Here is a 16,260-nt window from a genome sequence, read left to right on the forward strand (position 1 = left end):
ATTAATTTGAATAAATTAGAATATAAATTTATATTATATTTTATTTAAATTCAATATAATTTTAAACCTAATACCTAATGAAACATAGGGCTAATGACCAACTTTCTAATTTATGGCTTACATTAAGTGAAGTAGCCGGGCTTGGGCCTGGAGGCCCTGTCCATCTGGCAACCTCAGCCCACACCGACCAAAGCCCAGGTCCAATCATCCCCAATTCATCCCGCGCGTGAAGATTTCCGCCAATCCAACGAGAAAGCCATTCTATCCAGACACCTCCACGTGGCATAATACCATTGATTTACAATCCATCCAGGAAATCTCGGTGCAACTTATTCCGCATAACCACCACAAAGTGCACACTCACAAGTACAAACCCTCGAAGCCCAAAACCACCACCGCCACCGTAAAGCACCGCCGCTCTCCGTCGGAAATGGCAACCACCGTTGCGACCTCATCAACCGTCATAGGCCTCCGAGGCACCTCCCTTTCCGCTTCTCCAAAAAAACCATGCCTCACTTCAGGTATGCCTTTAGGGCTTGTTTGGTTTGCAGAAAGAAATAAAATACATAATTGTTAGTTTACTGTTTGATCGAAGCATAAAAATTAAGATGGGGCCGAAATGTTGATTACAATTTAATTACATTTTATGGTTGTTATGTGTAATAATTTTTTTTAAAAAAATAAAATTATATTTTTGTTAAATTGACAATAACGCCCTTGTATATTTTTTATTAATTAATTAATATGTTGTATGGTGCAGCATTTGTAAGGTCTGCAACAACGCCCAGGAACCCACTGCGGCTCGCGGCCCAGGCTGCGTCGGGAGGAAAGTTTACCTGGTAACTACTCACACTGAACTCTCTTTTATGGAGCTAATCATAGCCGTCGATTTATTCATGATGATGACGATTGGATTGGATTGGATTGGCTTTGATTTTGTTTTTTGTGGGGCCGTGTGGTGGGGAAGCTTCGAGAGAGATTGGCTGAGGACGGATCTGAACGTGATCGGGTTCGGGTTGATCGGGTGGCTCGCTCCGTCGAGCATACCCGCGCTGAAAGGCAATAGCTTGACGGGGCTCTTCTTTCAGAGCATCGGAACCGAGCTCGCTCACTTCCCTACAGGACCCTCTCTCACTTCCTCTTTCTGGTGAGTCCTTTTTCTTTTTTCATATGATTAAAATAATAAAATTACAAAATTAATACCCAATAAAAATATTATAATAAAAATAAAAATTATTATAATTATTTTATTTAATTGTTATGCTTTTCAAATTTATTTACAGTAAAAAATAATTATTGGGCATGACAAGTAAAAATATTAAAAATATTTTGTAATTGACTTTATTATTATTTTTTGAAATACATGAATATTTTTTATTTTAATTATATTTAAATTCATATGATCATTTTGATTTTATTTTTAATTTTAAAGTGCATAAAATAAATGATTTAATTCAAAAGAACTATTTATAGGTATTATTGTTGCCAAAATTACTTAACAATTGTAATGGGCTTTCTTGCTGGGTTAACGAGTTGGGCTTGACAGGGCTGGGTTTGAATAGCCCATACGGACCCTGTTGGGCCACAGAACCAAACCAAATGAAGCGTCTCATGCTAAGCCCACTGCACCATGTGCATGCCTAGTATTTTTCCTTCAAAATTGATTAATTATTTTTGAAATTAAGAGCAAAAATCTAATAAAAATTTTGATTTCGTGAGAAACAGAACCTCTTTAAGGTGTAGTCGCTCAGTGGAATTTCCCATATACTTAACGATTTATCCTCTTTAAGGTGACATGTGGCCCATAAAATTTAGGATGAAAATATAAATTAATTTCTATTTTTATTTTATTTTATATTAAATATTATTTAAAATAAAAATTAATAATATAATAGTTTTTTTAAAAAAAATAATAAATTGTTGATGATATATAAACTAAATTTCTGTTCTACATATAAATATATTTTTATTTTTTTAACTTTTCTTAATAACAAAAGCTGATAAGTATTATATTACTATTTCAATAGTATTTATCAGGAGATTGTGTTTTTGATAAATATAATTTCTCTTTTTAATTTCCGAAGAAGTGTCTTTCTCTTTTTTGCCCTTCTCTCCAAGGACTCGTTTGTCATTTAACCCCATCTCTTTGCCTGTTTTTTTTTTTAAGTTCGAAAGAGCCGTTAGGGAAAATTAAAATGAAGAATAGGGTGCCCCACAGATTCCTTCAAAACCCAAAGCATATTTTTTCTAATCAATTATTTTTCATGCACGTTAGCTCTGGTAGGTACGTAGGTGTTGGGCGTTCATCTTATATATATATATATATATATATATATATATATATATAATGGACTTTTATTTTTATAAATATATTTTTAGTTAATATATATTATATGTGTTAGGTTTTGGATGCTGACGTGGCACCTGGGGCTGTTCCTATGCCTGACTTTTGGACAAATTGGATTCAAAGGACGGGCCGATGGTTACTTTTGAAATCCATGGACTCTCTCTCTCTCTCTCTCTCTCTCTAGCTATTAATCGACTTCTATGAATGTTGTATAGTGATGAGTGATGACTATCTTCGTCTACTTTTGTTTTCCTTCGTTTTTTTTTTTTTTTTTTTAATGTGTGTGTGTTGTGCCCCTTTAGAAGGAAGGAGGTAGGAACCTTTTTACTGATTTTATGACGTTGAATGGAATGCCAATTCCCAAGTACAACCCACCCATTGTTTGGAACAATGCAAAAGAAAAGAAAAGAAAAGAAAAGAAAAGCCAAGCCCTAGCATGCACTGCAGGCTAACAGCTAGGCTGAGCTACTTAATTTTGTATCTCACTCACTCACTCCCAAAAAGGGCTTATGTTTGGGGTTTGATTGTATGTGATTTTTGCTCATTGCTCTTTTGAACAATTCGCAAAGAATCTAGTAATTCTTCTTTTACCTTTTAATAAAGAGAAAAAGAATATATATATATATATATATATATATATATAGGAAAATTAATGGATGATTATTGTTTAATTTTATAAGGGTTTGTTTAGATCAAGAATTTTAGTTAGAAAAAGAAAAAGAAAAGAAATAAAGGAGAAAGGTTATTTTCTCTTATATTTTTGTTACTATCAAAAATATCGATCTGACCTCAAGCGAGTTTTCCAATCCCGATCACCTGAAAAAGACAAAAACAAATGCGACTTGGAGAACCCCGGGTGTACTCCGGGGGATCTCTCCGATGCCTAAATAAGGACGTGCTTTAAGAGATGTTGTAAGTAATAGTGAAATTGGGTTAGAATAAGATACCTTAGCCTCTCCGTAGTATCCCTTTTATACTGGTCAAGTTTGACCCTGGTAGATCTGTCATTTATAACGCTTGTCGTGGATCATTCTGATTATTATAGTGCGAGCGTGGATTATTCCGATCAATATATGGCCGGCATCAATGGCTCTGGTCAAATGATTGACTTTATAGGTGATTTTTCTCATTAATGTTGGACACATGTCTTCTCTTTAGGATAGGTGATATATTTGGGGTATATCAATTTTCATTCTCTATTAAATATTATCAAAAATCAAAGTTTATTTTAATATAATTAAAAATTAAGAAAAATTAAACATTAATTATGTGTAAAATCAAAATTTTGTTTATGAATTTGATCGCTATACTTTTTTACTTTTCTTTTCTCACTTTTCTCAATAACCAAACATAAAAAATTTGGATTCATTAATTATTATTTTTTTCTTTTCTTCAATATTTTTTGAGTTCCAAACAAAGCCTCAGCATATGGGCATGCATGGGTAAATATATATATAGTTGATGTATGGTTGTTAATTGAAATTAACCTTATATAATGAGCTTTCTACTTTTATTTACTGTTTATTCAATGGAAAAAAGTAGGTGTTTGTTTGGATCCAGAGGATTAATAAGTGTTCATTTTATCAACTGATATAAATGTGTGTATCAACAATTATTATTATGAAACATATTTTTATACATATAGCATAGCGAATTGAATAAAAGTTCATAAAAATTAAAGAAAAATAATTATAAGTATCTATGACAAAATTTCTCTCTTGCTTCGTTTTATTTTAACAAGCCCTCATTGTTTGATTCGTAACTCTAAATTAATCATACATGGAGCAATTGTTCCCTCACACTCTTTCTTATAAACAAGCTAAAGAGAAAAAATATGGAGAGGAGAAGAGAGATTAGGATCCTTCTATTCTATTAGTTAAAGCTTGGGACTCTTATAAGGTCCCAAGTTCGAATCTTAAGAGTTATAGGACGGTTGTGGAACGAGAAATGTATTATCTCTCATTTTGAAGCCTGAACCTAGCAGGAGAGAGAGAGAGAGAGAGAGAGAGAGAGAGATGATGTCTAATGATTTTTTCTTTTTCTTTTTGGTTGATTTGAGGTTCAGTTAGTATATGTGAACAATAGGACATACCTCATCTCCCATTACATATTTCTTCCAAAATCCTAATTGCTTGAATCTTCCTTAGAGGATATTTTTAATGCTTACTTGTCGTTTATTTTTTATTTTTTTAATCTTGGACAAGAAAAAAAGAAAATAAAAGGAAATGCCTAGTTGGCATAAGGCATCTAATTTTATATTTATGGACGTCCCATTTTTCAATGGTACCTCCTTGAATTTGTTTTACTTGTGTATTGAACCACATTTTAATATTTAACATTTAAAAATAAAAATAATTTGGAAGCGTACGTACGGTCAATTTGCATAAATTTAATTCAAAAAATTATATGTCTAGTTTTTTAATTAATTTAAAGATACAAGAATATCTAGAAATAGCAAATTAATATTATGTCTTTGACTTTATATTTGAATAAAAATTAGTGTACAATTTGATTGAACTCAATATTATATTGTTACTTGTTTGTTGAAATTCATATAAATTAATCAAAGATCTCAAATTCATATTTCTAAAAGCACAAATTAAAAACATGAATAGTTAATATATATAATTATTGAAATTTGAATACTTCTAGTAGAATTTTTTTATATGTATAAAAGAAACTTAATGTCTATTTGAAACTTGAATTTGAATTTATGTGAATTGGACAAAATTAAATATAAAAATTTAAGACTGATCTACAATTAGTTATGTTTCACACATGAATATTCATAACTAACTCATAATTAATTTATAATTAGATAGAATTGGAATTAATTTTAATCTACTTTTGACTATCAATAAATAAAATTTGAACTAAATTGCTAGAATATTTTGCATTAAAAATTAATTAATTGTATGGATAAATTATGTAAAAACATATTATACATGCGTTGCTTGTGTTTAATTATCAGTTTAATATTTAAAAGAAAATCAAAGAGCAAGAAAGAAAATCTTGCTTAAAATATATAATGAGAAAAGTTGAATTTGAATTTGTCTCGTAGGATTGAGCCTACGATTGAAGGGACTTGCGGAATAACCCTAAGATCCGGCTGTAGTGCTTACGGATAACAAAAAAAAATAATCTGATCATGCAAACCCTAATTATGTGATTAGGATTATACCTACGAGATATGTCTAGTTCAATCCAGAATCTACAAGTACGAAAACGAGCTCTTGAAGATGACCAAGAATCTTCAACTATATTTCTTGAACACGCCTTACTCCTCAGAAAGTGGGCTCATAAGCGGCTACTATGGTTTTCTTCTCTCACGAAAAATGTCTGCCTCTGTGAGAGTTTGCTCGTCTCACCCTAACTGTTGAATGGAGCATGTGTATATAGGCTACAGGAAGGACCTCTGGGCAAATATGACTATTGACTAGGGCTTCCCACGTAATTAAGACTTTTTAATTCGACCAGAATTCATCCTTAATTACATTAATTATAATTCATACCACTAAAGAATTATAATTGCACTCCCTATCATATTTGAAATTAAGTTTCGAGCTTTTATTATTAAATGCTTATTTATCTCCTCACGTAAAGTTTACAGATACCTGTCTATTAAATTAAATTACTAACAATTTAATTAATTAACATATTAATTTCCTGAGACCTTTCACGTAACTTATTTGATGTGTCGGATTCAAAATCCACTTGTAAGGTTTGACACAATCAAAACTTATAAGCTTCCTCAAGGGGGTATCATCAATCTCGATACCGGGACGTGGATTCCATCAATAACTAATGTTCACCATACACATAATGTCATCACCCAACTCACTGAGTTTTTTTTTTTACCCATAAAGAATCTCTCTCTTCTATGAATCAAAGTAATAAATATTATATGCACGTGTACAATAATCATATCAGGATTAAAGGCATAAGCACTCATAATAACCATGAGGTATTAATTGTTTTATATAGTTAGTATAAAAACAATTACCCCAAGACGATCTTGTTCAATGCACACAACATGTACCAACACAAGGAGTTGGAATTGTACAATTCCCAATAGTCAAGACAAACCTATTAAAACCTTTTGCTATAGTACTACCAATGGTGTATCCAATTTCATTTAAGATTGCGAACAATAAACTTATATTTTATAAGAACTGATGATCTAATATTCTATGTATAAGTCGTACTCTACACATTAGATCACCTACTATATAGAATAAAAGACACACATGCATAATCATTAAATAAATAATGTTGGGCAAACATTGCTCACAAAGATTCTCATTAAAATGAAATAACTGAAGTTATTAATAAATACTAAAACCAATTACATAAAGCATGTCTTTTGGTATAAATCCCTAACAATGATAGGATAGTAATTAAAACTCGTTCACTTTAATTGCTTAATTAGGGTTTGTTTGGTATTGTTGTTTTTTTTTTTTTTTTTTTTGTTTCTATTTTTCCACAGTGAAAAATCAAATTATTAAAACACATATGTTTTTTTATCAGTTTTTTGTTTCTGTTACTAGTTTTAAGTTGTTTACCAAAAAACTGAAATCATTTTTTATGGTTTTTTAGTTGTTTTGGCAACCTTTGTTAGAAATTTTAATATCTAGAAATGGTTTTTTTGGATTAAATTGTTCATTTTATACACTTTTAAATTAAAATCAAATTTAAATGATAATATGAATTTAAATATGATTAAAATAAAAATATACATAAATTTAAAAAATAATAATAAAACCAATTACAAAACACTTTTACTATTTTTAAATTGTCATGTCCAATAAATTTTTTATTGTAAAGTAAAAATTGAAAGTAAAACAATTAAGAAAAATAATTATAATAAAATTTATTTTTATTATAATAATTTTTTAATGTGTATTATTTGCAATTTTATTATTTTAATCATATTTTTATAGTATTTTGATTTAAAGATGAAAATGAGCATTTTTTAATTAAGTTTTTAATTTGTATTAGTTTTATAATGTTAACCAAACAGATTATTGGTTTCAAGTTTTTGGTTTCGTTTCTCTAATTTTTTATAGTAATACCAAACGACCTTTATGGTCTAAAGGTGAGTTTGGTTTACATAATTAACTAAATATGATATTTGCTATATCTTGATTTTGATAAGCTATAAATATGTGGGTTGTTTTTTTTTTAATTATTTTAATACCTATAATTGTTGAAATATTTTTTATTTTCTGTTTTCATTTTCCAAAAAAATTACAAAATTGAACATTTTCTACTTTGTAAGCATACTTATATTAAAAAAAAAACTAAAAAACAATTAAAAGTTATTATTTTTTCTATATAAATTTTGAAAAATTTAAAATAAAAATTATTTGAACAACCAAACAAGCCCTCCAGTCTTTATTAGCTAATTCCTTGTTTTCTTTTTCTTTTTATTTTTTTTTTCTTGAGGAAACCGTCCAATTATCTAGAGTATGAATGGATTAAAGGGTCATCAACCTAGCCACCCAATCTCAATCTCATATTTAGGTTTCATAAAATAATATGAATTGTAAAGAACTTATCCAAACCTCTCTCTCCTAAACCTACAAAACAAACACGCCCTTAATGCCAAACCCTAAACGCCAAACAGAGGAGATCCAAATAGTGAGGGTTGGGTTCAACAAGACTTTAGGCTTTTCAAAGCTTATATTTTAATTGCTACAAACTCATAATAGCAATCATCATTGGAGTTAGTGCTGACAAGCCACTGCAGAACAGAAGCAGAGTACATAGAAAATTTTAATTTATTTTTTCGAAGGGAAGGGAACAGAGGTATTCTTGTCATCCTCAGTCAAAACTGTCAAAAGCTTTATCGGGAAGAAAAAAAAAAAGAAAAGAAAGAAAGAAAAAGAAACTGGTGCTCAGAGGATCACTGTGAGGCGAGATCCACATGAACAGGGTTTCCTTTTCATGAGCTGAGAACAGGAAAAAGAAAAGAAGGAAAGGAAACAGGGCAGGCAGAGGAGCATGATTAAAGTTCTCAGGAAAACGAAATCCTTGTGCAATTCCGGTGTTTGGATGGGAAATGACATTCCACTTTCTTGGAGTTTTTTTTTCACAATCAAGTGTAACGGATATGAAGAAATGACAAAGCAGATGAGATGGGCAAACCAGCTTTGCTAGGGCACCCCATATGCCATTTATTGGATGGCCATGCTAGATTATTATTGTTATTTTTTTAATTTTATTTTTAAATGACATTAGATATAAAAAAAAATAGTCAACAGATTTTAAGCCCTATGGTTTCATTTGGATTGAATATTTTATTTAGAAAAATAATAAAACATTTGTTTTGCATTGTCCAATTTAAATACAAGTAGAAATGAAAATTTATTTTATTATATGATTTGAAATTCAAAAAGATTAAGGGTTTGTTTGGATCAAGGAGTTTTACATTGGAAAAAAATAATAATAAAAATAAGAATGGAGGCAACTGCACTCCACTCAAATCAACTAACTCTTTCTCACGCCTCTATCTCTCTCTTAAAATTGAATTGCTAGATAGAAGAAAAACATATTCATAATTACTTATTCTTTTACCAACTAAAAATGATATAGTTGTTTTTTAAATTAAATGAAATGCAATGTCCCCCCCCCCCCCTTGCATAGTTACAATTTTCAAATTTCTAAGATATTTCTATAGTTGTTCTTTTGTATTATGTAAAATGATATAATATTAAATACGATTTTCAAATTTAAGTTTGTAAGTTTGGAAGTTGAGAGTGCACGCCTATGACTAGTTATAGTATTGCTTTGGATGGCATCACATCTAGGGGCTTCCCTTGGCATGTTTTTTTGGTTGATAGTTTAGATGTCTTTACTCTCACGCCAATAACGTATTAATGTTAGACATTTTATGTTCGTCGACTTTATGCATTTGATTCACATATTTTTTGAACTACTTATTTATTTATACTTTTATTAATTGTACAATTATCAATGAGGAGAAATTCCCATAAGACCATGTGTAGAGTTGAGGTGGAACAACACCTTAAAGTTAAAAACTACCATCAAAACGAGTTATCATGATGAGAAACCTAAAACAAAGTCTCAGTCTACTTCATCATCACCTATCAATCACCTAGTAAAAAAAAAAGCTACACATAATCGTCACGAATAAGCAGTTCTACTTGAAAGGGAATGACCCCTACAAAAAAGTGGTAGGCATATCGTAGTTGTTAGACACAATCTGTTCAAGATCACACTAAGGCTTCCCATACATGGACCCATTGACCCATGATTGTAGCTTATCACCTTGATTATAGGAGATTAGTTTCCATTGTTTATGAGATAGCATTTATTTGTAAATATATTATGTAATTATAAATATAGAATACTCACCCATGTTTAAGGTGTGGTGGTTTCTCAAGCCTTGTCATGATATTAGAGCCTAAACAATGATTCCTATCTTTGTCTAGCTCAGGCATTTTTTTTTTCCTATAGCCCTAATCTTCCTTCCAGCGCCGCATCTCTTTATTTTTTTCCCTACACCTCCCTCCCTACTGCTCTGCCTCCACGGTTGACCGCAAGTCCTCAACTGTTTTCACTACAAACTGTGCGTTCACAACAACTCTCTGTCTTCGTCGTCGACGACCTCCATTGTCATCGTCTCCGTCCTTCATCATCGTCATCTTCGTTGACGTCGTCTCCGGCACTCCCTCACCTTGATTATTTTAAGATCTTTCATAATTGAGAGCAGAATTACTAAGAGCCTTGACGAAGTTTTGACCAAGAGACCTTAAGGGACAACTATGTCGAGTTCCTAAGATTTCCTGCAGATCAAGATCTTGCAAGTCTCGACCATCAGCTCGACCAGCAAGACCTTGAGGCGCGACGCAGTCGAAGACATTGAAGATTCAAATTCCTGATTTCTCGCGAGTCTCGACTAAGGCGTGCATAATAATGACATAGGGGCGACTTGGTCGACAGTGACGATTTTCGAGATTTGCTGCAAACTTTCCTAACTTGTAAAACAAACCTTGTAAATCATAGAGCCTATAAGTATTCGCTACGAACATGAGCTCTGGATTCCTCTTTGACCTCTCTTAGGTTAGTGACAGACTTAAGATGTCATTGAGAGCCACTATCGATTAGGAGTAGAGTATATTTCAATTCCTATTTTGGTCTGTGCATGAAGTGTCTAATAGCCTGTGACAATCGGCGGCATTCTTGTGCTTCCGTGTATATTACACAATCTTCTTTTGTACTTCCTGGCGTTAGTGACAAACGTGATGAATGCAAAGGGATGATCTTTTACATGCTTTCTCTTTACTGCTTTCATTTATTGTTTGGATAGTGATGATGTCTAGTGACAAGATCAGCACCTTTATTGCTTCAGTCAGGTACACGTATTAGGCTACAGTCTCCTATAGAGGTTCTCATGATCTTTTGTGATAGAGTATACTCTGGTTCCCGACCGTGCTCCAGACGGCTGGTGCACCCTCACTACTCTATGCCATCGAACGGCTCCTTGGATTGTTTAACTGGGTTTTGGTTAGTTTAGCATGGTATGCTCACTGAACTTAGATTACGCAAAACAACATCCTAAACTATATTCATGTCTAAACACTGCTTTGTAGGAGTAGGATTAACTTAGATTTACTTGCTTTCTTTTATATGCTTTCTAGTAGATTGTTAGACTTCCCCCAATGAAAAATACCACTTTTTTACTTCTCTTTTATACAAGGCTATAAGAGGTCTCATAATTGTGCTTTAAGTCTCTGTGGATCAACACCCAACTTACCCACTTTCTACTGAACTTGGGATTAGTTAGGTTATATAAATTTTTTCTTTGGTAGTTAAGGACCCAAGCCTTGGCGAGCCTACCATAAGGCTTGTCATTTACCTATTAAAATTCAACATCGTACTTTATGGGCTATAAAACAAATTAACTTTTCACTTGATGATGACAAAGGTTTAAGAAAGTTACAGATTTGTGAGCTTGAAGAATCCCGGAGGGAAGCCTATGACAATGCTTGCTTAGCAAAGGAATCGATGAAGTTGCTGCATGACAAGAAAATTAAAGACAAACAACTTTTCCCTAATCAACAAGTGTTTCTCTATAATTTCAGACTACATCTTTTTCCTAGGAAATTGAAGTCTCGATGGGGTGGCTTGGACATCATTAAAGAGGTTCATTCTTATAGAGCGGTAGAAATTGTAGATCCAAAGAATGACAATAGCTTCACAATCAATGGACAACGTCTCAAGCCATTTATGACTCCCTTCGAACCAAATGAAGAGGTTTTGCTTTTACAAAATCCCAGGGGAGTCCTCTGACCTATCTCTTTTATTGTCTTTCTTTTTATTTTTCTTTTTGTTTTATTTATTATTATTTGCATATTTATTTTCTTTTTATATTGCATTTGTTGGTTGTGATTTTCTGTTGGTTTGCTTCCCTCGTGCACATTTTTTCCGTAGCCCTAATGCTTTCCATTTAGTTGAGGGGAGAGAATATATATGTGCAATTGTGTGCTGCCATCTGATGAGTTTTAATGTGATATTTGCATGTGACGTTTGCATGTCAGTCTGGTTCATCTTTTGGAAGTATTGGTATTGAGCTCAAAGCAAGTTGAATTCCTTATTTGTGAACATTACGTGCTAAATTTTTTCTTTTCAAAGGACATGGAACATGTAGGATGTTGGGCAAATAAGAGTTTAAATCAAAAGGGAACTTTATCCATTTCACTTAGTTGCAACCAAGGGAAGGATGTTGAAAGTTTTGCTAAACACACACAACACAGGTCATAATACTTAGAAAGACTACCTTAGGTCGTTATTGGTTGATGTACACTTTAGTTGTTTGGGACTTTAATGAACCATATCTTAATGGCTTGGAAAAAAAAAAGAAAAAGAAAAAGTTTGAAGCAAATGAAAGTAAGAAACAAGCCAGAGATCAATTGCAAAAAGAAAAGAAGAAAAAAAGAGAAAAGAACAAAAAATAATTAAAAAGAGGGAAATAATTGTGTATTGGAAAGGGCTACCTAATACCGAGGTCCTAACTTAAATAAGAAAGTGGGTGCCTTTTAAAATGTAATAGTGTGAAAGCTGCCACTACAGTGATTTTGAATTAGAGTAAAATCGTGCGGTTGTCTCAGATTAATTGTTGTAATTGAAACCAATAATGTCTATTGGTAGTCAATCTTGGAATTCTAGCCTTATTTTATGCATGCAAACTTTGTTACATTCCATTACCTTGGTTGATTTACTAAATGGTGTATAAATCTCTCAATTGATACTTAACTTGGATAAATTTGTTTCCTACATTCCTAAACCCATTAAGCATATTTCATGGTATGTGATTTTCAAAAGTATTGGAATTATAGTTGCTACTCCCCTTGTCTGAATGCATTCATATTATTTGTTAAAGACTAACAAAACGTTAGTTGACGGGTGTGATTACGCGTCAAAGTTGCGTAATTAGGTGTTTAAAAAGCATTAATTAAATATTATAATTTCATTTAAATGTCTAATTTTGTCCAGTATTTAATTATTGAGCTCAATTAATAATATTAAGATAATTATCCTATTTTTGTCGTAAATTTATGAATATTCATGTTTAATTATTATAGGGCAATGCTTGAGAATAACAGGTGAAGGCTACGCACATGAGGAGAGCCCGGACTTGGACACCAAGGGAATGTTATTCTTCCTTTTGAACACCAAGGGAATGGCAAGCCTATACAAATTTATGATGACCAGAGATCTCTTGTTGATGTCAAAGATGATACGACACCTGCTTCAACTTTGAAGTCTCAAACGGTAAGGGATTCTGGCAAAGGTGAGATAATATATTTTTGTGATTCGAATGATGAGATGTCGGATTTTGATGAGGACCCAGATGATGATTTGGATATTGATGTAGGATGGGAAGGGTCGATCTATGTCCTATGATTCAACCCTCACACAAGCACATACACTTTAAACACTTTAATTTAAGAATTTAATTATCCAAACATAAACACAATAAATCATGCTTTATTTCACATGTTCAAGGATTTTTGTAAAGGTGTATGACTTGTCCAGCAATTAAGTCCCAATTGGTTCTTTCACAAAGGAATCAAGTTATATGCTAAAAAGTTGTTATTTCAGATATTCAAGAATAAAAGTTCTATGTTAGCAAACTAATATTCATACAATTGATTTTAACTTGCAAGTACCAATATTTCAATCTATGGATCAAATGGGCTATTCAAAGATGTGATTTTAATCTACTAGCAAGGATTCAAAAAAATATAGCAAAGGATTCAAACAAAAGTCCTGAAGATACCAAGAGATTGGTTTAGATGACTTGACGTTGTTCCACACGTAGTTAGATCACACCGTAGGCCCTCCATACAAGATTTGAATCACAAGATGAATGCGGCAATGAAGTGTAAATGATGATCGTCATGTGGGTGTATGAAGATGTTGGTCGTGTGGTGTTAATGGGGGCTGTGAGAGTATTAGATGAAGGAGGGGTTGATGGAGTCGTTGGATAGTTTAGTGGTCTCTCACCACTTGATCTCTAGAGAGAACGCCGTAGCCTCACACTACTCACTCACAAGGAGAGGAACAAGCTTTACAAGCTCAAGCAAAGAGATGCTTCTTCAATATTCAACTTCAATTTCATGTCTTGTTCTTACAATAAGAAGGCTATTTATAGGCATAGCCTGAGAGACAAAGCATTAAACACTCAACAACTCTTAACAACTTTCAACAACTATTAACCTAACATAATTAATACTTACTAAAAAACAAGAGACTCCAACTCATAAGCACACAAGTCAAGTTTCGTTGCCTTGCATTATTACAATTCAAATTTAAAATTTAAACATATTCCAAAAGGAATGCTAAAACTGTGTGGGGCCCAGAAGCCATGTGGGGGCGACATGGGTTTTGAGTTTGACTTTGCTTCAATACTTCACTTCGGTCTTCAAGCATGGCCTTCAAGCATCTAATAATCTTAAAATAACATATCCACGAAAAATATAAATTAACACAATAACAAAGTCTTCACATAAAAATTGTCTTCTATCAAAGAAGTAGAAGATCTTCAATTGATCCCATGTGTTCCTGCAAAATAGATATAAACAATAGTGGACATATGGAGGTCGTCCACGTGTCACCATGTCAGCAAAGGAGTGGACATTGGGAGGTCGTCCATGTGTCATCATATTAGTAAAAGGGATACATAAGGCATGTTTATCCCCATCGTCTCTCCCAGACCCAAAAGAATTCTTCTCTGAAGAATTAGAGGTTATGTACTGAGAATACAACTCCGATGAAGGAGGTCTTCTTTAAGTATCCAGTTCCTCTCAGAAAGTGGTTTGTCTCTCCACTTGACAAAGAACTTTTGATATGAAGTTGCTCATGTGAACGTTGCCTTATCATCCAAGATCTCTTTGATCTCATCGAGGTTTTTTGGTATGGGTAAAGGTGGAGACAAAGATAACTCTAGAGTTTCTGGTTCAAGAGGATTAGGGAATGAAGTAGGATCACCTGCATGATTAAAATTTGATGGCTCCACAAAAGGCACTGCTTCAAGAAAAGGGGTTAGATTTTTAACATTAAACACAGTGCTTATGCCAAAATCAATAGGAATATTAAGCATGTAATCATTAGAACTAATTTTCTTTAAAACTTTGAAATGTTCCATCTTTTTAGCATGCAACTTTCTTACCCTTTCTAATGGAATCCGCTTAGTACGAATGCGGAACATTACCATATCGCCTTCTGAAAATTTTTGCAACTTGTGATGTATGTCAGCACCAGATTTATATTGTTCATTATTCAAATTAATTTTCATTCTTATGTCAGAGTGTAAATCATGTATATGCTTTGAAAATGTATCATACTGCTCACATTGTAACACCTCGACCCCGAGGGGCCTGGGATATTAACTTTTTACTACTGATTTACAACGGAAGCAAATAAACTCAATTTTTATTAAATCAGAGCGCTAATTATCCATATTACAATCATTTATTTCAAAAGAAGGAAAATTACACAAACATAAATATCTGAAACCATACTAATATTTCTAATCAATCTTTATTTTTCTAATCCCCACCCGCATGCTTGCTAAGCCTGATTCCCGACATGTCCTTCAGAGTTATCTGAAATAAAATATGATTGGGATGAGACGACGCTCAGTAAGTAAATAAGATTATTATTAGTGTGTGGCCAAAATGAGTTTTTAAAGAATTTCGTAAAACAATAATGAATACTATAACTTCAAGATTGCTTTTAGAATAAACATAAATTTAACAATTTCTGCATAAAACTTTTGTCATCAATTTCAACAGTAAATTTTTAAATCATATACTATAACTGCTAAATTAAACTTTTAACTTTAAAACTGTAAAAATATTTAATGATAAACATACATATACTTTTCCTTATACGTTTTCCTTAGATCGTCATATAAGCACCAAAATGATCCTTTTCACGTAAACTTACACTTTTCCTTCAAATTATCAGTAACTTTGTACATGTAATTAAATATGTATAAACATATATTGTAAAAACCCACCCTTAGGCCTGTTCGCCATAAGTCATGTTTACCCCCATGACTGGGTTGTGCGGTCCGAAGACTGGACTTAGCTGGCTGGCCGACCAAACTAAATCAACGTACGTAAACTTTAAGTGAGATTTTCCTTATTAAGTCCTGGTCCGGAACCAGGTGTGCACTCAGGAGAAATCCACTAACATAAATAACCACTCTGTAAACAGTGTGGGTGCACTCTGATCCGTATAAACTTTAAGCTGCGGTACCGAGCATCTGTAACTTTGAACTTTCGTTGCCATAAGGGGTTTTAAAATCATCTTATTATAATTTATGCAATTTAAAATAATATCGTGAAAATCTCATCTTTACTCATATTTTCATAAAAATG

The 16,260-nt window shown here is 32.5% G+C and overlaps 1 protein-coding gene across 1 annotated transcript; it reads left to right on the forward strand.

Moving 5' to 3' along the window:
• The first annotated feature begins 259 nt into the window (after positions 1–259).
• LOC131149824 (photosystem I subunit O) lies at positions 260–2,717 on the forward strand. Its single transcript, XM_058100591.1, has 4 exons — positions 260–521; positions 761–839; positions 968–1,147; positions 2,403–2,717. The coding sequence occupies exons 1-4, from the start codon at positions 431–433 to the stop codon at positions 2,491–2,493; spliced, it is 441 nt and encodes a 146-aa protein (XP_057956574.1). The 5' UTR covers positions 260–430; the 3' UTR covers positions 2,494–2,717.
• Positions 2,718–16,260: the final 13,543 nt, after the last annotated feature.

This window comes from Malania oleifera, chromosome 2 (assembly GCF_029873635.1).
Source record: "Malania oleifera isolate guangnan ecotype guangnan chromosome 2, ASM2987363v1, whole genome shotgun sequence".
NCBI lineage: Eukaryota > Viridiplantae > Streptophyta > Magnoliopsida > Santalales > Ximeniaceae > Malania > Malania oleifera.

What these genes read in the sequence shown, in the direction of transcription:
- LOC131149824 (XM_058100591.1), top strand. Translation starts at nt 431, where the DNA reads ATGGCAACCACCGTTGCGACCTCATCAACCGTCATAGGCCTCCGAGGC. An exon ending in TCGGGAGGAAAGTTTACCTG is followed by an intron (nt 840 to 967) that starts GTAACTACTCAC and finishes GTGGTGGGGAAG; the next exon opens with CTTCGAGAGAGATTGGCTGA. An exon ending in TCTCTCACTTCCTCTTTCTG is followed by an intron (nt 1,148 to 2,402) that starts GTGAGTCCTTTT and finishes TATATGTGTTAG; the next exon opens with GTTTTGGATGCTGACGTGGC.